This window comes from Psammomys obesus, unplaced genomic scaffold (assembly GCF_907164565.1).
Source record: "Psammomys obesus unplaced genomic scaffold, mPsaObe1.curated_primary_1811, whole genome shotgun sequence".
Lineage (NCBI taxonomy): Eukaryota > Metazoa > Chordata > Mammalia > Rodentia > Muridae > Psammomys > Psammomys obesus.
The window spans coordinates 5,009,883-5,035,860 of NW_026596149.1; the positions used below are offsets into that span (position 1 = coordinate 5,009,883).

General features: G+C 38.1%; 1 protein-coding gene across 1 annotated transcript in view; it reads right to left on the bottom strand.

The window, feature by feature from the left end:
* Positions 1-25,978, bottom strand: part of Plxdc2 (plexin domain containing 2) — a 436,538-nt gene that overhangs the window by 180,910 nt on the left and 229,650 nt on the right. The window contains exon 4 of the mRNA XM_055593812.1: positions 24,811-24,880. Coding sequence (XP_055449787.1) covers positions 24,811-24,880 — 70 coding nt within the window. The remainder of the gene's footprint in view (positions 1-24,810; positions 24,881-25,978) is intronic.

A 25,978-nucleotide genomic window follows, 5' to 3' on the forward strand; every position in this document is an offset into this window, starting at 1 on the left:
TTCTTTCTTTCTTTCTTTCTTTCTTTCTTTCTTTCTTTCTTTCTTTCCTTTCTTTCTTTCTTTCTTTCTTTCCTTTCTTTCTTTCTTTCTTTCTTTCTTTCTTTCTCTCTCTCTCTCTCTCTCTCTCTTTTGTCACATATATTCATAAGATATTTTGGACCACCTTTACTTTTTTCCAGTTGAATTCATTATTCCGTATGCTGTGGTTTCATATCATCCTGTAAATATTTCTGCAAATGTGCACTGATAAATTTTGAGCCTGTAGACCTGCTATCTGACATTGTAAGATTCCCTTTATTTCTCTGAAAATAAGAATAAAATATATAATGACCATGATGACTGAGAAAAATGCTTTTAAATATATGTTCAAATGTTAATATATATAAGGAGTATTTACTTAAACAGTATAATGTTTTTTATAATTTATTTCATTATTCTTAATTTGTGTACATGTCTTCATGTGTGTATGTGCATGTGAGCACAGGGGCCAACAAGGGCCAGAGGAGTCGGATCCTCTGATGCTGGAGTATGGGCAGCTGTAAGTTGTCCAGTGTGGGTTCTGGGAAATGAACTTGGGTCCTCTGGAAGAGCAAAAAGCACTCTTGACTCTTAGGCCATCTCTCCAGCCAGCATCATTCATTTATCCTTGTACAGTTCTAGAAGGAGGAAAGGTTCAAGCCTGGTCCAGGCAAGGCTGTGCTGTTTCCTGTGAGCTCTTGTCAAGTGCTTTGTCTTTGGCTCTCCGGGTTCAGCATCTGTGCCCTGCTGCTACTTTCTGACACCCACTGCAATGTTGTTTCCTCTTCTTCTCCATAAAATCACTTTCTTCCTTCTTTTAGTGAGACTGCAGTGATGCACTTAAATTCTACTTGATAATCTACTATAATTCTTCTCCCAAACTCTTTAAATGAATCATTTATTTTTTCCTTACCATAGAGTAACACTTGCAAGTTCTTGAAAGACAGATCCAATATGTCTAAGTGGTCATTATTCAACCTGCTACAGACATTTAAAACATTTCATTTAAAACACTGGAACACTCATTTTCCAGTGCCCTTGCCAATAGTCAAAATATTTTGATCTTCTCTAAAACTAATTAGAGAACCTGAATGCCTAACAGCAATTTCTCTTATTTTATATCCCTGGTGCCTTTCTAGACATGGCACTGAGCGTCTAGTACATGCTAGGCACTATTAGTATTGAAGAGTTGACAACACATGTATGTTTAGTACTGTAGAATTTGAAAAAAAATTATGTTCAAGCAAATTTAAGTTTTAGCTTTCAGTTAATACAGTAAGATTCCTGATGTTACTGTCTGCCAATACTGCAGCCTATTTCAAATAGACTCTTTAATGAGTTTAAAGTATTTTCTCCTATAATACATTTAAATCTTCAATAAAATAGAACACCACTGTCTCCCCAGTTATAAAGTTTGTGCATGCTAAGCTATATTACTGAGCAGCTTGAAAAACAAGTTCACAGAAAAGTGATTGTTAAGTCCCAAATGTCTGACTCCTTAGAGTGTAATAGGCATGAAAAAGAAGATTGGGATTAGGCAGATGGTTCTATCAGTTCTGTGCCTGTCCAAGAGCCTTAGTTTGATATTCTGCAACCACAAAAAGAAAGACAGGACAATGGCATACCAGCAATCCCAATTTAAGTAACAAAAGTAATTTAAGTAATTTAAGTAACAATCTCTGGGTTTTCATGGCCAGCCAGTTTACAGGAATCTGCAAGTTTCTGGTTGAGAGAGACCCTGGCTCAAACACACAGTGGAGAACAACACTTGACATTGACTTCTGGTCTACGCACATCCGGCCTCCCTGATCCACACACATGAAATGCACAAATACACTGAAGTTTTGTTTTGTCCACATTTACATAAGTTTTCGGTTGGCATTATCAAATGAATCCTTGGTATATATTCAGCAAACATACTTGTCTTTACATGTCAGACACTGGTTGAGGAGCTTAGCTAACAACTGTGCCCTAGAGATTCTCGGAGATAAAAAAAATAAGCATAATATTTAGGGAAAGATATTCTGTAACAGGATGCAACAATGCACACTAGAAGACAGAAAAAAAGGACATGGACTCGAGGGACATTTGCTGACTCCCCAGGTAACGTAGGCGAAGCGTTTGAGAGAAAAGAAATATTCTCAAAAAGATTTTAGACTTTAACACTGTTAGCATTTACCATGTCTTGAAAGAGTTAAAAGAATGTAACTATAACCCAGATATACTTAAGAATAAGGGAAAATCAGTGGGGGTCATTTCAGGTAAGAGATAAAGGGTTGGGAAACTGAATGACTTGCATTCCATTTGCACACCAAGCAGAAAGTTCATGTCCTCTATTAAAAAGAGTCTTTGTCCGCTATTTACAGAAACGTTTTCCATAGTGTTTTAGCTACTATTCTATTTCTTTGATAAGACACCGTAGCCAAGGTAATTTATAAAAGAAAAAAAAATGGTTAGTTTGAAGCTCATGGTTTGAAATGATTAGAGTCCATGGACATCATAGCAGGGCACATGGCAGAAAGCAGGCAAGCATAGTGCTGGGGCAGTAGATAAGATCTGTCTTTTTTTAGTTTATTACTTCATTATTTTGTTTATTTACTTATTATTACGATTTATTTACTTTGTATTCTAGCTATAGCACCCTCCTTCATCTCCTCTGAACTCCACCCTCCCTCCCTCTTCTTCCCCTAGTCCACTGATAGGGGAGGACCTCCTCCCTTTCCATCTGACGCTAGCCTATCAAGTCTCATCAGGACTGGCAGCATTGTCTTCCTATGTGGCCTTAAGACACAAGCACTAGGCAGAGAGAGCAAACTAGGAATGCTTCAGGCTTTTGAAACCTCCAGTGACACACATCCTCCCCGTACCCAATGACACACCTCCTCCCCATACCCAATGACACACCTCCTCCAACAAAGTCGCACCTGCTAATCCTTCCCCAAAGTTCTACCAACTGAGGACCACGTATTCAAAAATATGAGTTATGGGTGTCTTTCTCACTCAAACCACCACAAATAGCAAGCCTTTCAGAAAAGCAATGGATTAAACAATAAATGAACTATACTAGGTAGGAGAACGTCAATACACAAAGTGTGCTGGCTAAACTTGGTTCTCAACTGAACGTACCTGGGAAGAAGGAACCTCAACTGAAGAGCTGCCTCCCTCAGATGGACCTGTCTTTGGGGGTATTTTCTTGATTTCTGATCTATGTAGGAGGGGTTGATTACTCTGAGTAGTAGCATCCCTGCGTAGGTGTGCCTGCACTATATAAGAAAGGCAGATGAGCCTGACCCTGAGAACAAGGCAATGAACAACATTCCTCCAGCTTCCTGCCTTGAGCTCTTGTCATAGCCTCTGTCAATTATAGAATGTTACAGGAAAGAAGAAGCTACAATAAACGTTTTCCCAAATTGCTTTTGGTCTTGGTGTTGATCATAACCCTGAAAGCATGCAGAAAAGTTCTTGAGTTATGGGAAGTCTGTGAGATATCGGTTTTTAGGATGTGGTGACTATAGTGTTGAGAGCTGATGTGAAGAGAAGAATCCAGAATCACGCAGAGACAACACATACAAAGTAGCAACAGACAGAAAAAAATACAATGCTGGGAGGAAATTAGAGTTATAATGAGAAGTCAATGTTCCCTTTGGTGCTCCTCAGCTGAGATTCTCACACATGCTAATGTGTATCTACACCCGACGTGCCAGAGCAGCCAGGCTGGGGACAACTGCATATTTCTGTTTTAAACCATGGGGAAGCTGGACAGCCCGGTTGACAATGTGCTTCCTGCTATTTGAGAATACTGTGTCCTTCATTTTTCCATTAAACTTTTTATTGGACAACTTGAGGTTCCTCTTACCTTGGCATTAGAACTGAGAAAAATGGCATGCTATGATATGAACACTAATAACATTGTGGTGGTTTGAAGAACAGTCTCCATAAACTTGGACATTTAAATGATTAAGGAGTGGCCCCATTTGAAAAAATTAGAAAGTATGGACTTTTTGTAGTAGGCCTGGCCTTGTTGGAGGCAGTGTATCATTGCGGGTGGGCTTTGAGTTTTCAAAAGCCCAGGCCAGAAACAGCTCTCTTCCTGTTGCCTGTGGTCCAGGTGTAGAACTCTCAGCTACTCCTGAAGCATCATGTCTGCCTCTGTACTGCTGATTTGCCACCAAACACCATGATGGTAATGGACTAAATCTCTGAATCTCTAATCCAGTCCCAATTAAATGCTTTCTTTTATAAGATTGTCATGGTCATGGTGTCTCTTCATGGCAACAGAATACTGACCACGACAATTGTGTAAGACGATTTTTAATGTATTGTAGGATGATCCTTTTTGGTATCTATTTTGTTCTTTTTGTAAGAGAGCTAAAAAAAAATGCTAACTTACATCAAAGCCATAGTCTTCAATGGGTAATCTGTTTGCAATGTATGGAATATTCAGGTGTATTATACACACATAAAATTATCTTCCAAATTTCCACATCTTTCTCTAATCTGCTAATGAATCTTGCTAACAAAGTTATCAGCTATGTGATAAATATTACATTTGCATGGCAAAAAACAGAAAACGTGGGGCAAAAGGAGGCATTAGAAACAAAACAAGATTGGTCCTTGTGGAGCTCCTATCCTTTCCACATCAAACTCCCCTTCTTTCATATGATTCCCTGCACTCTGCTGAAGGTTTGGATATGAGTCTTAGTATCTACTTTGGAACACTGCTAGGTAGAGTCTTTCAGATGCTTTCTGCGGTAGACTCCTGTCATACGTTCAATGCATATCCCATTTGTCTTCATAAATGAGGATTGATCATCATATCTTGTGGGCACAGGGTCTTTTCTGAGATGGACACTCAACCAAAGACCATGATAGGATAAAACCTAGAACCTCTGCTTGGATGTGACCCGTGATAGCTCAGTAATCAATTGGTTTCCCATAGTAAGGGGAACAAGGACTATTTCTAATAGGAACTCAATGACTGGCTCTTTGACCTCCCCACCTCCCAAGGGAGGAGTAGTATTGTTAGGCCACAGATGAGGACTTTGCAGCCAGTCCTGAAAATACTTGACAAAACGGAGTCATATGAAAAGGGAGGAGGTCCTCCCCTATCAGTGGACTTGGAAAGGGGCAGGAAGGAGATGAGGGAGGGAGGGTGGGATTGGGGAGGGAATGAGGGATACAGCTGGAATACAAAATTAACAAAATGTAACTAATGAGAATAAAAAAAAAAACATTGACAATGGAAAAAAAAGAAACAAAACAAGCTTAAATACATGGATGGTGTCATCTCCAGAGCATGGGGTGTGGGAGAGCTCCTCATCTCATTACTCTTCCTAGTTCCCACTGTCTAATCCATTTTCTTCATCCTCAGAGTCATGTCTCACTTGCATTTTAGGATTTCCTTACCCTTGTTGTGATTTCAAATTTCTCTAGTGACTCTAAGACTGATTCCAGTTTTTGTTTTTCCTTCATTTTCTATGAGAATTAATAGGTGTTAGTTTCTTTGAGTGGAAATTACATCTGAACTTTAAAAAAAGTCACCTGGCATTCTTGTCAACTAATTCTACTCTGTCTTAAAAAAAAAAAAGGCAAGGGGTGGAATCTGGGCAGTGTGTCTGTGGGCACAGTATACCCAGCACTTAGGAGAGCTGGGTTTACCAAGTGTGGCAGGTTTGTGGTGAGCCAGTTTCCATAACACTCCATGCACAGCAGTACTGCCTGGCAGTCCCTCTGACCCAGTTCTAGGGTTTACTAGGGTATCCCAGACAGGGAAACTAGAAACAAAAAATACTCTTTAGAAATGGATATCAAACCCAAAGCCCACTTTTTCCTTTCCAGGTTAAAATGAACTTCATGTGAAAAGAAACGTGAGGCCTGTCAAATATATGAGTCCTATTTAGTATGTGAGCCTTACATCAGTTAATAGTTTTTCTATTTCAGATTCTTTTATCTCAGTTTTCACACAGTAAAAGTGTGTCAATTTTTTTATCCTCTCCTTCAGTCTCCCTTTTAGATTTAATCTGGGCCCAATTACAGAGTCGCTATAACTAGGATCACAATGCCAGAACTGTTTCCCATTTATTTTAACAATATGAATGAAGAAACAATCAAAACAGGGTTCTCTACAATGCCTTAATGACTCATCTACAGAGTGCCCTAGCTTTACATTAGAACAACACAGAAAGCTCTTGAATAATAACCCTGAATTGTCTCCTGACTCTCTTGGTAAGTCTATTAATCTTAGGGACACGTGACTGAACTCCACAGCATTCTCCAAGTTGCTCATCCCCCTTGGGCCTGGGACTCTCTGTATCAATACCTCAGCCTACAAACATGACATACATGCTTCAAATCTCAAGTCAAGTGCTGTTTCTTTCTAAAAAATTTTAAATTGATTTAATTCATTATGATAATGGTGTGTGTGTGTGTGTCTGTGTGTGTGTGTGTGTGCATGTATATGATATGACAATATGTGAATGTGGGCAAAAGTGTGTCATGGCATGTATGTGGAAATCAGAGGACAACTTTTGGGATCTGATTTTCTCCTTCCCCTGTGAATTTTGGCATTGGGGGTTGGGCAACTTTTATCTGCTAAGCTATCTGGATTCCAAAACCCATATTTGACTCATGTAATGGAAATTCAGCTTGATGACAGTTTCTACAGAACTTTTGTGTTCCCTGTCCTCATCTCTGCTCTATCTCAGTCTATCCCGTCTTTTTGCATATACATAAAATGTACATAATTTAATAGCAAACAGTTTGGCATCCCCTATTTGGACTAATTGTGAGTACTTGGGAAGGTTCAAGACACGCGTTATCTATATTGTCTCAAGCACTGACAGAGTCACGCAGCACAGGAAGATCACACTAGACTAGGTTTTACAACTAATCTTGAGTCCTGCTGTTGTCCGAGTCCCAGATTCTCTGTGCTCCACACAAGATGAAGGGCATGGAAGGTGAGGAGAGATGCATGCTAGGATACCTCTAAGTTGCAGAGTTGCTATCTTCCTTAGCCAGAATAAGAGGTAGCTAGAAACAGAAATTTCCATTATTTAACATTTGCTGGGGATTTCACAATGGATTTCATAAATATTATTTAATATTCATAATAATTTATAAAGTAAGTGTTACGACACAGCCAGCTTACAGATAAGAAGACTTTAGCAAAGGAAGCACAAACCTGGCACAAGCTGAAATAAGATTTGAACCCTGGCTATATTCTCTATGGCTCACACATATGGTCTGCCAGATAAGAAATACAAGGACTTAGTAATCCTGCTGTTCCCCTTCCCTTGGAGACAGAGAGCACATGCTTCGGCTTGTTTAATCCACAGTATTCAGTATTGTCCTTGTAAATCGAAGACCCTGATTCTGATCACAGCAATCCCAGAGTCAATGGCTGGTCACTAAAGTGCTGATATTCAACGTTTCTTATCCACCCAGAAAAAAATGTCTTCTTCCATCACCATTCTGCTTTCTTTTAAATGTGAAGATACAGATTTTCATTTGCCCTGGGGATCTCCACTGAAAATAATTTAATACATATTGGACACATTTATCCCCTTCACTGCAGCTATGTAAAATAAGCATTGGCAGAGAAACTGCTGCCTTAGGAGCTTTCTTGGGTCCACACCACGGGGACATCTTGTCAGAAGCAGAGGTAAGTAGATCTGAAACACCTCCAGGCCACTGAGGTCCCATCGAGGAAGTATTTCAATCTTTATTCTCTGACTCATGGCTATTTAAGTAATTTTGATTTAGACGAAATGAATAGTAATTTGCAGAGCCTGTTCTTTAGAATTTGTATCCTGTCTCTCTTCCGTTCTGTACTGCGTTATTTTGAAGCTGGGGTAGCAGGTGGTATGCCCAATGCCTGATCAAAGCACGTTGGTGGAAACTGGGAAAGTTCAAGGTTATATCAGGAGTAGTAGGAAAACCATTACTGCAAAGATTCTAATGAAATTGACCTGGGACCTGGAAACCGCAACCCAATCGCAGAAATGCCAACTTATTTTTCTTCTAAAACCAACTGCAAATATATTGCCCTTGCTTTTAAATTATCTACTTCATTAGGTTAAGAAATTACTTTTCTATTGCTAGCAAGTGGCTCTTCATCAGGGGTAGTGCATCAGAATGCCAGAATGCCGAGGCTTAAATATTTAAGCTGCATCTACTGAACGAAGAAAAACATCACTGGAGGTTAGAAGCTGCTGGTGACTGTGCTTTCCGCCAGGGTTTGACAAGTGCTTCAACAAATACCTCACCAGATAGCATTGATGTTTACTGGCTGAAGTGATTTTCTGTCCAAGGCAAACGGAATGACAATGATGAATATCGCTTTGTTCCATGGAAATGGATAACCTTTTAATTAAAATATATTATTGAACCAGCCAACTATTTTTTAGAACTCCTGCATCATCTTAAACATCCCTCAAGTTACCCGTAGTTTATCAGGAATTTCAACCTGAGTAGTCACTTGAATGCTTCCTCCATAGTCCAAGTGTAAAGATTATGGTAAATGTGTAAAATCCTGGGTAAAATTCTAGGCAAATCTGGACATGCTTAGTCCTGACACCAAGGGAAGCACAGTAGATCCCATCAATAAGATGGTCTGTGACCATCAGAAGTAACAGCCTAAAACATCTTAATCAAAGCTTCCCTAATGATATTCTCAATATGGTTTTGTTCTTATTTTTGCCTGTCTAGTGTTAGGGGATCACAAGAGCTCTCTGTGAGTTACTAATTTATACTTTATCTATTAAATTTTACCTTAAGTTTGTGATTCATGAGACTCAGTGCAGTGCTTTATTCTTAAGGTAAGGTACTTTCGTGACATGGTTAAGTTACTTTGACCCATGTCTACAGCACTTTCCTGGATTATTGGAAGCATCATGCTTTGAGAAACTCCTACAGATAGATGATTGTGAGAGAACAGGAGCCTCAGACAATACAGTTGCTGTCTTAAAAGGGTGGGTAATGGCTTCCAGGGGAGGAGGAGGCATTTTCTTCACGGAGTGACCACTTGTAAGTTGACCGACTGCTCTTCAATAAATAGCTCTCTACCCATGCTCATGAAATAATCCTAACTAAACTCTGTGAGTGAGCCACGCACACAAAGATGTGTAAGTGGGAGAGATGCTAACAGGGAAGAAAGGATTCAGCTGGTGCCTGAGAGGGCAAGAGAGAATGGCAGCTATATTTAAACACTGTCAGATCACAAAACCACGAAAACAGTGAAAAGAACGAAACAACAGAGGTGACACTGGATTTTGTAAGAATTGTGCTATGTGGTCTAGATCCTGGCCTGCCAGCAAGCAGCAAGAAGAGAGTGACTAGGCTCTCCATGAAGGGTGGTAGCAGCTGTTTCCTGTCATACATTTTAGGCAGCTGTGGTTAAATTTACGCAGAAACTCTAATTGCTTTCTCTGAGGTGTTAGCAGGAATATTTTTGTAAGTGTTCTTTCATAACATAGTCCTCACTGACCAGATGCCACATAAAAGCTCCCTGTTTCTGAGAGTGTGTTTTGTCCCCTTAGGCATGCACAGTAAACATGAGACTCAGCCAGGGAGCTGTTGCAACTGCATTCCTGGGTCTTCCTACAGGAGTCTAATTGAGAAGTGACAGAATCTGGAGATGGCTCCGAGGGGACATTTATCCCCCTTCTTCACAGCAGCTTTCTTCTCTTCAAATAAAGTTCCAAGCATTCATCAAAAGTATAAATCTTACCCACTTTGAAATGGGAAACAACAGAAACATGGCTCTTTTATTGAAGTAACATCCCCACAGTCATGCTAGAAAAGAAAATCACATCTACACAAATATTTTCTGGGTTCATCCCTCTGTACCCCCACCTTCTAACCACATGGTTGACTCCTTGGCCCTCCTCCATGGAAACTGTCCAGCAGCCACTGGTAGCAGGGCTCAGACAGGCATACTTTAAAGAGGCAGCCCTGGCAAGGTTCAGGCAGGGTCTGTTCTTCATTCGAGCATTTATCAATTCAGTGCCAACCACTTGCTAAGTTAGAAATGTTGGAAAACACAGTTGCTGTTTAGTCTATAAAAATAAGATCAGAGAAAATAGTCTGAACAGAATAGTAGCTGCTCTTTTTACAACAACAGAGTAGAGCCTGGGATTAAGATGCTTGGAGAAACACTGTGGAGTCCAACTCTGCACAAAACAACCTGTGATCTCTGCAGAGTCGAGAGTGCATGCTTCTGCACCTGACCAGGAGAGGTTTCTATACAAAAAGACAAGGTATAAAATGCCATTTGGGTAATATTGAAAAATTACAGAATTCTTACTAGGGCTATTTTACAGGGTTACAGTGAATGCATCTTTTTCCTCATGGTTGATTTCTTTGGCACCTTAAGTAGATGGTCCTGAAATACCTCATCTTGTGCATCCTTGAGAATGTGGAAAGCAGAGATAATTGTAGCTGGCCTGTCAAGCCAGCCTTCCCTTTGGCCAAGAGTTATTTATTGAGGACAGTTAATCGCCATCTGCTGTCTCATACAGTTGTCCTTTCTGGAGAATACGTTAGTCTGAATGCTACTCCTCCTTTCCTGCATTAAACCTTGGCTCTGCACCTATGCTCCTTCTGCAGGTAGCATCAGTTACTCAAAATGCCTCTAAGTAGTGGGTGATCCTCTCCTGTCACTGCCTGGCTAACAGGCTTGGTGCCATGTTCTGCTTCTCAGTGGTTGACTCAGGCTCATCAGTGCCCATGCCAAAGGCCAAATACTTAGGACAAAGAAACTGTCATTAGCTGAAGAATCTCTTTGGTCCAGGACTTCTGTCTTGATAGAGCTTGAACCTTGCTCTAAGCTTTATGTAATCCTAGCAAAAACCTCTCCAGATCACAGCAAGTTTGGACTCTCATCATTTATGAGTCACCTCCATTCTTTCTGGGATACATTTCTGAAGCCCTGACATTTGCTGCTACTTCTGGAAAATGTATGCATACACACAAAACCATTTACACATTCAGAAATACAGATTTAGTTTTTTCCTTTTTAATTTTTTTATTAATTACACTTTAGTTCCCTCCCTCTTCCCCTCCCAGTCCCTGCCTTCTTCCTCCTTCTCCATGCATACCCCTCCCCAAGTCCACTGGTAGGGGAGGTCTTCTTTTCCTTCCTTCTGATCCTAGTCTGTTAGGTCTCATCAGGAGTGGCTGCATTGTCTTCCTCTGTGGCCTGGTAAGGCTGCTCCCCCACCCCCACCTCCCCAAGGGGGAGGTGATCAAAGAGCAGGCCAATCAGTTATGTCAGAGTTTTTAAAGGCTATCTCTGTAACTACATAGTGGCTGATGACATAAGAATACATGCTAATTAAATGTAGAAATCTGTTGGTGATGTGACATGTGTAAAGCATGAACCGAAAGAGTACTTCTTTTCCCCCTGCTACTCTTTTATAAGGACTTTGAGTAATTGGTAAAAATTCCATTTAGCATCAGGGACATCACATGCATTAAATACATCTGAGTTCCATGTCATAAGATGGTGTTGTATTTTGACTATAAGATGCACCCCTTTCTGAATGAGGATTGAACATCTTACCCAGGGTCCTCCTTTTTGCTTAGCATCTTTAGGTGTATAGATTATAGTATGTTTATCCTATATTATATGTCTAATACCCATTTATAAGTATATATATACCATGTGTGTCTTTCGGCTTCTGGGATACATCACTCAGGATGATCTTTTCTAGTTCCCACCATTTGCCTGCAAATTTCATTATTTCCTTGTTTTTAATTGCTAAGCAGTATTCCATTGTGTAAATAAACCACAATTTCTGTATCCATTCGTCAGTTGAGAGACATATAGGTTGTTTCTAGATTCTGGCTATTATGAATAAAGCTGCTACAAACATGGTTGAGCAAAAGTCCTTGTGTACTTGAGCATCTTTTGGATATATGCCTAGGAGTGTTATAGCTGGATCTTGAGGTAGCACTATTCCTTGGAATTGACATTACAGACAGTTGTGAGCTGCCATATGGGTGCTGGGAATTGAACCCGGGTCCTTTGGAAGAGCAGACAGCGCTCTTAACCACTGAGCCATCTATCTAGCCCCTGCACTATTCCTTATTGTCTAAGAAAGAGACAGGTTGATTTCCAAAGTGGTCGTACCAGTTTACATTCCTAACAGCAATGGAGGAGGGTTCCTCTTTCTCCACAGTTTCTCCAGTTTGTGTGATCACTTGAGATTTTGATCTTAGCCGTTCTGATGGGGGTGAGGTGGAATCTCAGAGTCATGTTGATTTGCATTTCCCTGAGGGGGAGCGGCCTTACCAGGCCACAGAGGAAGACAATGCAGTCACTCCTGATGAGACCTGATAGGCTAGAGTCAGATGGAAGGGGAGGAAGACCTCCCCTATCAGTCAACTGGGCGAGGGGCATAGGGAGAGAAGAGGGAGAGCAGAAATGAGAGGGGATGAGGAAAGGGGCTACAGCTGGGATACAAAGTGAATGCATTGTAATAAATAATAAATAAATAAAAATATTTCTATTAAAAAAAGTTGCACCCCTCCCCAGGCTGAATGCTTGGTCCCCAAGTAGTATTGTTTTGGGTGACTGTAGAAAAGGTGTAGAGAGATGGGATCATTGCTGCAGGAAGGTCACTGGGGCATGGCTTTGGAGGTTAGAAATAACCTGTAGTAACTTTCTTGGTCTTGGCTGTGGGAGGAGCAGTCTCCTCCTCTACGACAGACTCCTGCTTCCTTGATGTGCTGCTTCCCAAACCCACGAGGCCAGGTGATCACTAACTGGACTTTCTGAAAAGATGATTCAAACTAGGCATTTCTTCTCTTAAGCTCTGCTAAGCATTTGGTGACAGCAGATGGCAGAACTAATTAATGAAATAAAACTCATAAATCCCTCACTGTGTGTATATATATGTGTGTGTGTGTGTGTGTGTGTATATACACATATATATGCATATATATATATATATACACACACACACACATATATATATGTAACATTGTTCTGTCCTTTCCTATACATACACAAAGTGAGTCCATCCCATTTAATAGCCACATGATATTCCATTCGATGGTTGTACAATAACACATTTAACCTGGATATCCTTAGCGACAGGCATTCAGGCACTTTTCATATTTTTGCAATGTACATCCTTATTTACATCATTCAAATATATGTTGTTTAAAATATCCATTGAATATGTTTTTATAAGCAGAAATCACAGCTTGTATATACATAGGTAAATTCTTTACATTTCCATGTTCATTATGTAATGTTCTGTTTCTATTCTAAGACTCCATGTGATCTACCCTGCCTAGCACCTTAAACTTCTGCATCCTGGGCTCCTTGTGTATTTTAGGTTGTGGGGTTTTTGTTTTTTGCTTTTTTAGTACTTCCCCTTCCTGTTTTAGGGACTGACAGTTTTCAGGAAGATACAAGGGAATGTTTTCATACCAGGGACCTCTTAGCTGAAATGAAGCTGCAGCAAAAGTCTTTAACCTGAGATTCACCCTTTGTTTTTGAGAAGTCTCTATTCTTCATGGTGAATACAATTCCCTGTCCATCAACAGCCTTGAGAAGTGCTTCCTGAGACCAATACCAGGAGAATCTGATTGTTTCATTGAAGTCAAGTCCCCAGAGCTAAAATGCCCTTCTAAGACTGAGGTCCTCAACAATGCATGGCTTCTTGGCTCATGTACACTCAAACTCTTGCTTCACTGAAGTAGCCCTCTAAGAGTTATTAACAATCTTTGGTTCCAATGGTTTATGTTCTAGGTAAACATGTCCCATGTCACCTTGGATGCATGTCACCCCGACTTTCAGTGAAGGTGGTTTTCTTTCAAACTCTTTTTGGATAGAAAAAGGTTGAGTTTTGTCTTAGAGAGCCGTGTTCTGTTGATAAAATAGGAATGACAACTTCTATATTCTTTGTAAGGACAACCTAAAATCAGAAGATCTTATAATTTTTTGTAATAAACCATCTTTGTCATATACCCATTGTTTAGATGGCTCATTTGTCTAGAAACTACATTGTTGATAAAAGTCTTACATGTTCATCCAGGCTACTAGAAAGATGTCCCAAATGGATTTGGTTAGGGCTCAATAAAAATAAACCACTTTGGATTGATAACCTGTTAAGGTGAAACAGAAGTCTTGTCCCTTGTGAAGACTCTTCCTTTTCAATAGCCATTTATTCCCTGTAGCTCTTTATCTAGGAGGAGCCTTGCCTTAATACATAAACGAAGAAGCAACACTAATGGAACTCATGAGTCTGTATTTATGTACTTATAGGTATATACATGCACATATACATACATATATGCAAGAATGATAAAGAAGAATAATATGAATTTGAAAGAGGGTGGTGCAGACATAATTAGGGTTCAAAGGAGGAAAGGTAAGTGATAACTGATCTACATACAGCACTCATATGTAAAATTCTAAAGTAAATATTAAAAAGATGTAGCAAATAAATATTTCTGAGGAAGAAACACTTCTTAATGCAAGTTTTCAATTTTTAAATGATGTCTGAGTCTTATGTTACTCAGGAAAGATCTTCCGAGCTTCATGATTATAAAATAGTTTTTGTTGATATCATGATTAAATAATTTAAGATATATGTTTATAACAAATCATGTTAATTTAAAGAATATCTTCAAATCTCATGGAAATTGGGAAAAATTAAAACTTAACTAACATATGTTGGTTGGAGAAAGAAAAAAATGCTTATTCTGGTAAGCAGCTGTGAAATTGATAATAAAACAGCTATTGAACACAGGCTGTTCCCTACCCTAAGTGACTCCATATTATGTGAAACTGTTTATTTTCCTCCCATGCTGTTCTCTGCCCAGACACACTTGATTTTACAAGCAGCTTTGATTCCAGTTTGGTGATGGAGGATGACTGTGCAGTGGAGTGGACTATCCACGGTGCTATCTCGTTGGCACACTGCCCAAGTACACACTCATAAATAACTTCTTCTTGGAGTAGAAGGAATGTGACCCCATAAATGTACTTCCCCATAAATGTACATGTATGAGGACATGTCCATATGAAAATCATGTCAGGAAAAGAGGATACAAGAAGACAAATCTTTGATTGGAGACAGCAAACAAATACGTGGTTGGAACTTTTCTAACTGTACCACATAAACTTGTGGACACCTGGTGCTTACGGCCCCAGGTGGTTATGGACTCACAGATTTGCCATCTGATCACTCGGTGTGTGCATGAAGATACTGACAAGCATAGAACTTTCTTTCTCAGAGGCTTCAGTCCCATCTTCCTGGTTGCACAGTGAAAACTGCCACACATTCTTTTGCCCATTATTTGTCCGAATCTGGTCTTGCCTTTTAACTTCTGAAGCTACTCAGCTCTACAGGTTAGCCCTCGCTGTAGTCAGATCCATAGCCAGTGGACACAGCAGCTTCCCCAGCTTACTTCAGCCAGTTTTCTCACGCTTATAGTTCCTATCTGCATTTTTGTTAATTTTTGTGAATGTGATGTCTTATTCTGTAACCCACTATTTTATACACACACATTTACACACACAATCATATATGCATACACACAGTCGTACACACACATGCAGAGCCATACATGCAATCACACACAGTCATTCACAATTATACACACAATCATATGCACACTGCAACACATAATAACATACATAGCATCATATGCAAGTTTGAACAACCATATCCACGTGCACACTGCGCAGATACAATAATATACACAAACACACATGAGGGAAAGGGAGAGAGTTATCTAATTACTGCTGCTCTGTAAGATATGATCGTAGAGTTATTGCCAACACTTAAAGTGAGAATAACAGAACTCATGCCTGTCCTTAGCCAGGGCTAGTGGGTGAAATGGTATTACCTGACATAGTTCTCTCAATAAAACCAGCATACCTGGTGAATTTATTACTATTCAATAAATTCTGACATTTTGGAAAGACACATGCTTGTGTAGGGTTTTGACACAGTGCTCCCAGAACACCAATTACAAGACATTTTCCTCCATCATTTTTGCCTTCAGTCAAAACTCAGATTTCAACACTTTCTCTAGTTTAACTCAAAATTTTCCTGTAGCCTTCAGGCGAGGCAGATCAGCAATATAAGGGGAAGCTATTATAATGATCCCATTCGTGTTAGCCAACACAATTATTAGACCTATTACTTATCAAATGTCTGAGCTCTAGGACTTTAGAGATTGAAACAAGAGTTGAATTTTAAGCAAAATTGACTTTACATCTAGTAGTTTTGTGTGATGTTAGAAAAGCCATTAAAAATAAAGGTAGCACTGGAATATGGACATATATAAGAAACCTACCCAATGTCAAAGCCTCGCGTGTACTGTACTTCACAGTTTTGTATTAAGGGTTTGTCTTCCATACATTCTGAATCATACTGTGAGGAGTAAAATGAATCTCAAGCCTAGCAAAGGCACCCTGCGGCCGAGAGAGAGCCAGTCGCATGTCTGCAGTTTTACTATAGGTAGCTGCAACTAATGGTGTGTCTGCAAAGTTCTCGTCATAGTCTAAATTCTCTTATCAGAATACTTTTGTTAAATTTGGAATTATAACAGAAACCAAAGAGTTCTCATGACGGAAAGAAATGTCTTGTAATTGGAATATTATCATTCCCCATTGTTATTTAAGCAAAAAATAAAGATGTTTAGTTAAATAGAAAATTTACTTTAGAAAATTTTGAGCAAATGGATAATTTTCACCTCAAAAGAAATATAAATTGTTTATTCTGGAGCCAAATATGGATTACTATTGCCCTGAAATGTAAATTGTTGTACCCCAAATATTGTTATTAGTAGGGTAAGCTTTATAAAATTGGCAGTTATAGAAGAAAAGAAGTCATAAATCAAGAGCATTTTCGAATACATGGCAAGATATGTTGATAGGTGGTTCCAGCGAATGGAGGAAACCACTTCGCCAGGTCTGAGATGGTATCTGATAATATGCTCGCCTTGGGGGTGGGGGGATGTAGGGTCTGTACATATGCTTTAAACTTACTTGCCTCATAGCCACAGGATGTTAGGTCACACAGAGGGATGGGCAGTGAATGGCAATTTAGAGAGTCAAAGATAGCCCAAAATAAATTTAATGCTCAACATTCCAGCTGTCCATAGTCGATCAACCATGCAGAAAGTTTAGGTTCACAGAGCAAAGGGCAGCAGAGAAAGCATAATGGTGCATGCACTGCTAACCTAGAACATCAGAGGGTAAGATTTCAAGACTCTCCCGACAGAGACTACAAAACTGCCAAGTTTTTGAATTTGGTAGACAGGATCCTGATATGGCAGAATTTCTTCACAGGAAGTCTTTGAAAGTAATTTTTGCTCTGCACTCAGAAATGGCCCATGTAACCATTAGAAGGGACATCATAAGCTAGCCACATAAACGTTTTCTTTTTCCCCTGTCATGAATGAATAATACCATTTAAGTCAGCCGTTAAGTAGTTAGGCATGCCCATGGGTTAAATTTCTGGAGCAAAGACTGACAAACAATGGTGCCGTAGAAAAACTTCATAGACAAACATAAAAACAGGCCAGGCTACAGGTAAAGATTGCAGCAATAATACATATTATTTACATTGTATTTTCAATAAAATATCGATCAGCAACATTAGTTGTCTTCACAAAAACTGTTATAAGCAGGACTTCCCTATGTGTAAGTAATTTCCTGAGGACTCTATGGACACATCTGTCCTGGCTCTGAGCCTAACCAATGTGCATCAACAGCCTATCTTAGCCAGGATGCCACACTTCTTTCTTCAAGGAAAGGAAGTTCATTTTCTGGCTGTGATGCATTTTGAGCAGAGTTTTCTAATTGACTTCGAAGCAGCCAGAATCTGTCGGCCTCGTACTGTTAAAAAGTCCTTTATTTTCCAACAGCGGACAGGGTCATGCACAGCACACTGTCCCTCCGCTTTTGACTCTCTTTTCGACTGTTGTCTTTGACTCTCTTTGCATTGAATGATGCATGTATGCATTTGTGGTATAGCACTATTTAACTGACTTAGTGTAGCTTTGGCAGGGAAAGAATGCCGGAGAATATTGCCGCCAGTGTCTCCCATAAAGCCCAGATCAGAGGACAAAGGCACTATGCAGAGATGAAAGTTCCTGAGCACACTTAAACTCTGGAGACATGCAGTCTCTTCTGAGGTTGCTAGGGCAATGGATGAGAATGAGCATGAATCCTTGGCTTTTCATCCATGTTCTCATGTCAGGTGATCACCCCTTGGTCTGGCTCCCATTCCCAACCTGTCATCATACACTCATAATTCCTCTGTTTTTCCTGGGTGTCATTATCCACCTTCATTCTTCCCACCTCTCTGCCTTTGGTAGTTTTCTTGCTTATTATTTTACTGACTGAGCTCTAACTCCCAGGGGTGTCACCTGTGTAGATTTTTCACTGCTCTAAACACCCTACTATGCCGCACTTTATGAAGTCAGGGCTGATGAAACACATATGTTCAGGGCAGAAACAAAGATGCTTGGGAATAAGTGATTCCTAGCGCCTGACTGCTTCGGGGAGAAGAAATGTGGTAATGCTGTTGATCTGCTGATGTTGCTGCTGGCGCTAGATGGCTTAGAGGAAGAGAAAATTATCCAAGAGGACTGCAGAAAGGAGCTTCCAGATGTTTGCTGGTGTATCTCAGAGAATCACTCAGATAGAGAACTTAGGAAGAGTCCTATCTGTCTTTCTATCTGGAAATCTTGAGACTTAAGCTTGTTACTTTAAATTGGCACCCAGGATGGAATGGAATTGCTTCTGCTCAACATCTGTGGCTTTACTGTCTTTCATTAACACACTGATTACTAGGTGCTTGTGATCTCTGCTCTCTGTTAATAATCACTTAAAAAGACATAATAATTCCATCCTTCTTCACCTCTTTGAGATGGTTTGTGGGTGCATCACTATCTCTTTCATGAGGTTTTACCTTTTGATCAAGACAGGCTAGTATTTATAAATCATCATGAGTAACAACCAGTCCTCTCTCTTTCCTGAAAGATTTTTATTCCTGTTATTAATCACGTGTCTTCAAAAACCATGAAATATGTTTTGGAACTAAAATTAAAATACTACTATTTGAAAGCCAGAAGAAAAAAAAGGATAGAAACTTTAGTAATATACTTCCTGAAAACCCAAGGTAACCAATAGATATTACTTTAGTTTTTAATATATTTTGTGGAGGACCTAAAGCACACAAAAATGATTATTGGCCTGACATAGAAGAATAATCATTTGACTTTAATATTCCATAAATCAAAGAGTAAACATTGTGGTTTGATTGACAGGAGCATGCATAGTCTACGAAGGGAAGGTGTAAGGGGGATTTGTAGTTCCCCTTATTGAATGATTTTTTTAATGTTTACATATTAATTTTTAAGATAGTAAAAGTTCATTATGTAACAGTAATTTTGTTTACTTATTTATCATATGGCAACTGAAGAAAATATATGTAAAATTTTTAAACAGTTTTTAAAATGAAATGTGCAATTAGAAAGTTATACAGAAACAGAACAAGGCTAATACTTTATTACATTCAAAGGAGTTAACAAGGATTCCACATTAGCTTTCTGATATACAACATCTTTGACCACAAAGCGCACGCTTACAATTCCACACCCATCGCCACCTCTTCACACAGTTTTGTATCTGAATCCTAACACTTGGTTTCATCCCCGATTTTTCATAATCATATGTCCCCATGAGGGACTCTGGTTAAAAAGCCCTTCCCTTGCTATTGATGGCCAGAGAAATTAACAATCAAAACATGAAACATGTAAAATATCAGATTAGTAGGCCAGTAGCAAATTAAGCTATACATATGAAATAAAATTTGCTATGATAAGCAAGAAACAGGACTCAGCTGAGCCATTAATGACCATGTTCTTAATGATGAACTGCAGAGCACCAGTTTTGAGATAGTTGAAATGTCTGCATACTAAAGTATATTTTAAATAGAAAGATGAATAAAAGTTTCTAGATTTTGTTGTCAGTGAACCAGAAAATAAGATGGTATTTTAAATTCATTTTCTACTTTATTTGTATGGATGATTAAAGCTTTTGAATATTAAAATATGTAATAAATAAAGACTATTTTATAGTTTTAATTACAGGCCTGGTATTTAGTTTAGTTTCAAATCTTAAAGTAGAACTTAAGTTTATTCATAATGAAACACATATATATACACGTACAAAACAAAGATTTGCCACATGAATTATGTATTTGTCTGTTTTAAAATCAGATTCTGGGTTGAATTTGTACTGATCTTAACAGCGATATGAGGCACAATTCTGAAATTAATCACAGATCTTAGTTTTAAAGTGTGTGTGTCTACATGTATAGAGTGTGGTTAAGAAGGCCTGGGAAAAGGCACATGTGTGAGGTAACGAGACAGGAAGAGTAGTTCAAAGCATTTGCTTTATTTGTTTGTCCAGCTTGTATTCACTAAGAAAACATCCTTTTTTTTTTTTTTTTTTTTCTTACATTGGATGTGGAAACAGGATCTGGCAGAATTCAGAGATAAAAATCAAGGGTAAATGATAGTCAATAGAATGGAAGCTAATGTTCCTACTTAAAAATATCAGGCCTTCATCCAGTACTAATTGCGTCAAATCAACACTTTAAATTTGACTTGCAGTTTTATTTTCTTTTGAACCCTCTATGGTGTGTAGCCTGTTTAAGAACTGCGATGACTCTGGGTATTGGTCACATTGGTCTTTTGGGTTGTAACATTTTACCATTCACAGAGGTCTATCACACCCTGTGGTTCAGACCTCCAAAGTCATAGTTTTTTTTTTGTTTGTTTGTTTGTTTTTTGGTTTTTGTTGTTGTTGTTGTTGTTGTTTTTTCCACTGAAATTTCATGGAGCCTTTTGGCTGGAAGCTTTTCTAACCACAATGATTAAGCAAATTAAATGATACATGCCTTGAACTGGCCTCTTCGCTTTCCACTGCACCTATCTCAGATTAGGAATTATGTCTGCCAAAAAAAAAATGGAAAGAAAGAAAGAAAGAGAGAGAGAGAGAGAGAGAGAGAGAAAGAAAGAAAGAAAGAAAGAAAGAAAGAAAGAAAGAAAGAAAGAAAGAAAGAAAGAAAGAAAGAAAGAAAATGCCATATATACTGGGCCAGCACGATGGCACATACTAAGTAAACGTGCTTGTTGCCATGCCTATGGCCAGAGTTCAGTCCTGGAGACTCAAACACTCAAAGGACAGCCTGCACCTCTTTGACGCTCCCCTACATACTCTGTGACATGTGTGCATGCACATGTACATATATGCGCCTCCACCCTCCACATACACAATTTTAGACTGAGATCTGGTATTCATTCAAACATTACTTATTATTTCTAACACATTATTATATTGCTATATAATAAAATAGTCTAATTTTATCATACATAATTAAATATGATCTGTAGTTACATGGTGAAATTCAATAAAAAATCTTTACAGGATTAAAACTATGCTACCTAGTTTTTCTACCATCATTCCTCCTCCTCCCCGTCCTCCACTTCAGATCAAACTACATCTTTGAGCAACCTAAGGTTAAAGCTGCCCTTGTTCAAAGTACCAACATCCCTCTTTTCAAACTCACTCAATACAGGGCTCAGACTACGATTTAGCTCAGTATTTCTTTTTCTGGACTATGCTTTCTCTCTCCATATTTTAACCTGTCACTTTTTTGCCTAATAAAATTCAACCTTGTTCAATAGTTCAGTGCTAAATGTTGGTTCTTTCATAATTCTATTCTTGCATGGTACAATAAAAATTACCTCCTTTTTAAAATAACTTTCCTCTCCTTTAGCATTTCTGGGTAGCTTTGTTACTGTTTATCCAGATCATGCCTCTTTCTTTGCCTTAGATGAAATAATAATCTCAGCCAGGAACCATAATCTATCTTTCCTGTTACTTGATGGGGCTTCTTCTACAGTGTGATTACAGGGTCTGGGTCAGAACTGATTGGACAGCAAGCAGCAGAAGAGAATTTAAGTTAGGTGTTTATCTGAAAACTTTTGATGAGAGTCTGTTTTCTGTGTTTTATAGGTTGCATCTAAATTATCTTGGTGAGGCCTCTGATTTCAGTTTGATTTAAGCAAGGTACAGAGATTTATATATTATTCTTACTATTATAATTTAAGTAGACAAAAAGAGTGTCTTTAAATGTTTTCAGAGAGGGTAGATATCATTGAAGACCCATTTTTAAACTGAGATTTAAAAAAAAATGGTATTTTGAAACACTAGTTATATAGCTGTTGGCATAACGTTCTTTTGGAATGTATACACTTTACCCTTGTTCATTCAAATGCTGATTTCTCTCCCCCACTCTCTGGTTTCAATCCGGACGTTGCATTGGGACACTTATTCTAAGCATCATCTGTCTCAACTTTGTGTAAACATGCCAAAATAAAGCAACCAGCCACAATGTTGAGCAATGGAAAGGAAGGAGTAGGTGGGAGAGGGGAGGAGCCAGAGGACAGGGAGGAGTTGGAGGCAGAAGAGGAGGGAAAGAAGAGAAGCAGGGAGAGGCTAGAGGAGAGGTCTTAGAATGAGGTAAAGGTAGACTAGACCTAAGATATCACTAAAAGCAAGTATAATGGGTAAAATCTGAATGGTAGGAAACTATGTGGGCTTGGAGGTTTAGGATGGAATAACTATTGCCCAGCATTGTGATCTAGGTTAAATCTCTGTCTCTGCGTGGTGATTTGGGTAGACAGCTGGTTTAGGATTAACCACAGCATTACTAAAAGATACATCAATAGTAAATATTAACGACTAGTACAACATATAGCCATCTTCTTCAGTTGGTTGCTGTGCACTCCATTAAGCTCTGTCTTAACTCACAGTAGCCTAATCACTGACATGAGTTTTTAAGTTAACTTAGACAAGAGTCCATATTTTTATTACAGTATCAGTGGAACCTAAGTAACATCCTGGGTTCTGTTACACATGTTATGTTAGCAAACATGCCTAACATGTTTATTCTAAAGCCACCATATCCCGGCATCCTTAATGAGAGATAATGTGATACCATTCATGGTTCAAGGGGTCCACTCTTCATTTTCACCTCAAATATAATCAACCCTTCAATATAATCATTTCAAGGGCTAACTCTCTCTAATAGTGTGTACATGGTGAACTCAAAAGTCAGATTCCTAATCTATACTTTAAGTATAATCTAGTCTTATCCCACACAAAAATTCAGTATCTCCATGCTTGAACCCCTTTGTTTTTAACCCAGTCATTTCACATTTGTTTCTGTGGTTGTTGTACATGACTCATCTACCTTGGTTTGTTTGAACCATCAAATCCCTTAAGCTTCTGCAACAGGCGACCACAACACTCTTCCAAGCAAATATGCTTACTGTATACAGTGTATCTATAGTGCAAGCAATTAACACAAACATCTAGACCCATCTTGTTAAAGTTTATTATTTATATCTTTGAGGACCCAGGATTCAAAGAGATGACATATAAAATTGCCCCAATTTACTTTTCTGATTTGCACTTTACTTTATAAACACTTCATCAATTTTACACAAATCTGATTATATCAAAAACAATCCTCTGCCCATTTTCTTTGTCTGTATGTGTGTATGTCACTGACTGTGACCCCAACCTCAAAACATACTTTTCTTCCTTATAAAACCACAAAAATTGTGACTCCCTCAAAGAAATACCTTAAATAATTTCTCCATCGAGACTCATATAATGATTCCCAGGCTTAGCTACCCTGGAAATCTCATCCAATACTTTTGATTTCTAAGCAATTCCACTTTTCCATTTTCCCTTGGGCTAAAGATGCCTAAAGAAAAAGTAGCATAATTTACCTTAGCTCAATATAGCTGTTCAAAATCTTTTTCTTGTTGATATTTGTGATTGCAACTCTTTCCCTGCTGGTTTCTACTTAACTCCTATATTCATAACTTATATTAAAATACAAGAAGAAAAAGGCAGGCAGTTTCCATGCCATCTCAGAAACCATCAATGAAAACTAGTGAAGGGATGACCCCAACTATCTGGTACTTTAGGTACAGATGTTCAAGACATTTCATTATGCCATTGCTGCCAATAGGTGAAATTTCATTTTCTTTATAGTTCTATTATTTTGTTTACTTTCTCTAATACTTCTATGCCCATTCTCCACCACCTATGGCTGACAGGGACAGTCTCAAGGATACAATGTGTTCATCACATCATGATGAACACATTGCCTTTGCAACACACTGTGAAACATGATCCTTGGAGAATACTAGCTTAGACCCTAGCCTTTTACATTTACGGAGGAAACAAAAATTTTGAAAAGTCAATCTGAATGTCAGTGTTTAAGATACTCAAATTTTTCTGTTAATATAGATGACATTCAATGAAAAGGCAAAATGATTTAAGGTAAAGAACATGTTTTTGTAGTATATATATCCATGCATAATAGCTAAATATGATGAAAGAAAATTTAAAAAGATTCCAGCAACTCTCTTTTGCACAGTTTAATGCTATCTCTATTCCATTTTCCCCCATTTTATGTTGTTACCAAGAAGTGAGCTAAAACTAAAACTAAAATTTATTTTAACCTGAAAATTATCATAATACTTTATTATTTCTTGTGAAAACTTTCCCAACATGCCCATTCTATATTGTTTTGATTAATCTCATGCAGTCATGTTATAAATCAATCATTTTCCCAATAAATTTCATCTACCTTAAAATATGAGAAAAATTAATAATAAAAACTGTACTGAAATTGTAGATATTTTTAGGTAACTATGTAGAAAACAACTTACCCCCAGTTGCCACAGTGATTTCACGTAGAAAATGGCCATAAAATGGAAAATCGAAGGACAGAGTCACTCTCTGCAAGGAACAACATCAAAAAAGAAAAATCAATAATGTGCATAATGGTAAATGTGAAATAGAGAGACTTTCAATTAAAGATCACTGATGCTTTTCCTTTACCCAACTGGTATTGTAGTTGAACTTAAAAACTCAGTGTGGGATGGTATTAAAGAATATATTTTTGTAAATTCAGAATCTGAAGCATATGAAAAGAATAAAGTGAGGTTATTATGGTCTTTTGACTTCCTTCTGGTTTATAAAGATTATCTGGAAGTTTAAATTCTAAATCAACTTATTTTCTCTTAGTCCTTATCACTGTTGTCTTATCATTTACCAAGATATTTCTGTTATCTAATGAGTAAGTTGTTTGTCATTTTACCAGTTGATTATGAAACACTATAATGCGCTATAGGACAAATTCAGTGAATGAAAATCAAAGATAGGGCTTTTCATATTATTATAGCTTTGTTTTAAATTTTCTCTAAATATTCTACAATAAAAAGTGATTGATGAAAGGTGATGTCATGGAGCTATAGATGGGGAACTGAAGACATCCTCATGTTTGTTTATTGAAGTGAGATAGTCAAACTTAGCACAGTTTTCAAAAGTATGCATTTGCAGGATGAACAGTAGTTGCTGGAAATCTACTTTGATTTGGTATAAGGGAAATTGAAAAAGTTTAGGTAGAAAGTTCAAAAGTCATGACCTATTGCCTTCCTAAAGAGAGATTAAGAGACTGATTTTTAATACATAAGAGATAGCATATGTATATTTGGTTAAACCACAATGTATGCAAATACATTGTATTTATTTGTATTATTATACATTATACTTTAGTTATTTTACATTAGTAAAATACAACAGAATAAAATAGCTCCTTGTAAGCTTAAAGCATTACAAGTTAAGAAACAAGAAAAAGTCTACATATAGAGACAATGACCTGAAGTCAATCATTCTATCTATCTATCTATCTATCTATCTATCTATCTATCTATCTATCTATCTATCTATCTATAAATAATCTATTTATCATACAAATTCAAATGAATGTTAAGTAGCCATGTTAAAGCCCAGCCTCGTGTACAGACTTCCTATAGTAAGTGCTATTATGTTAAA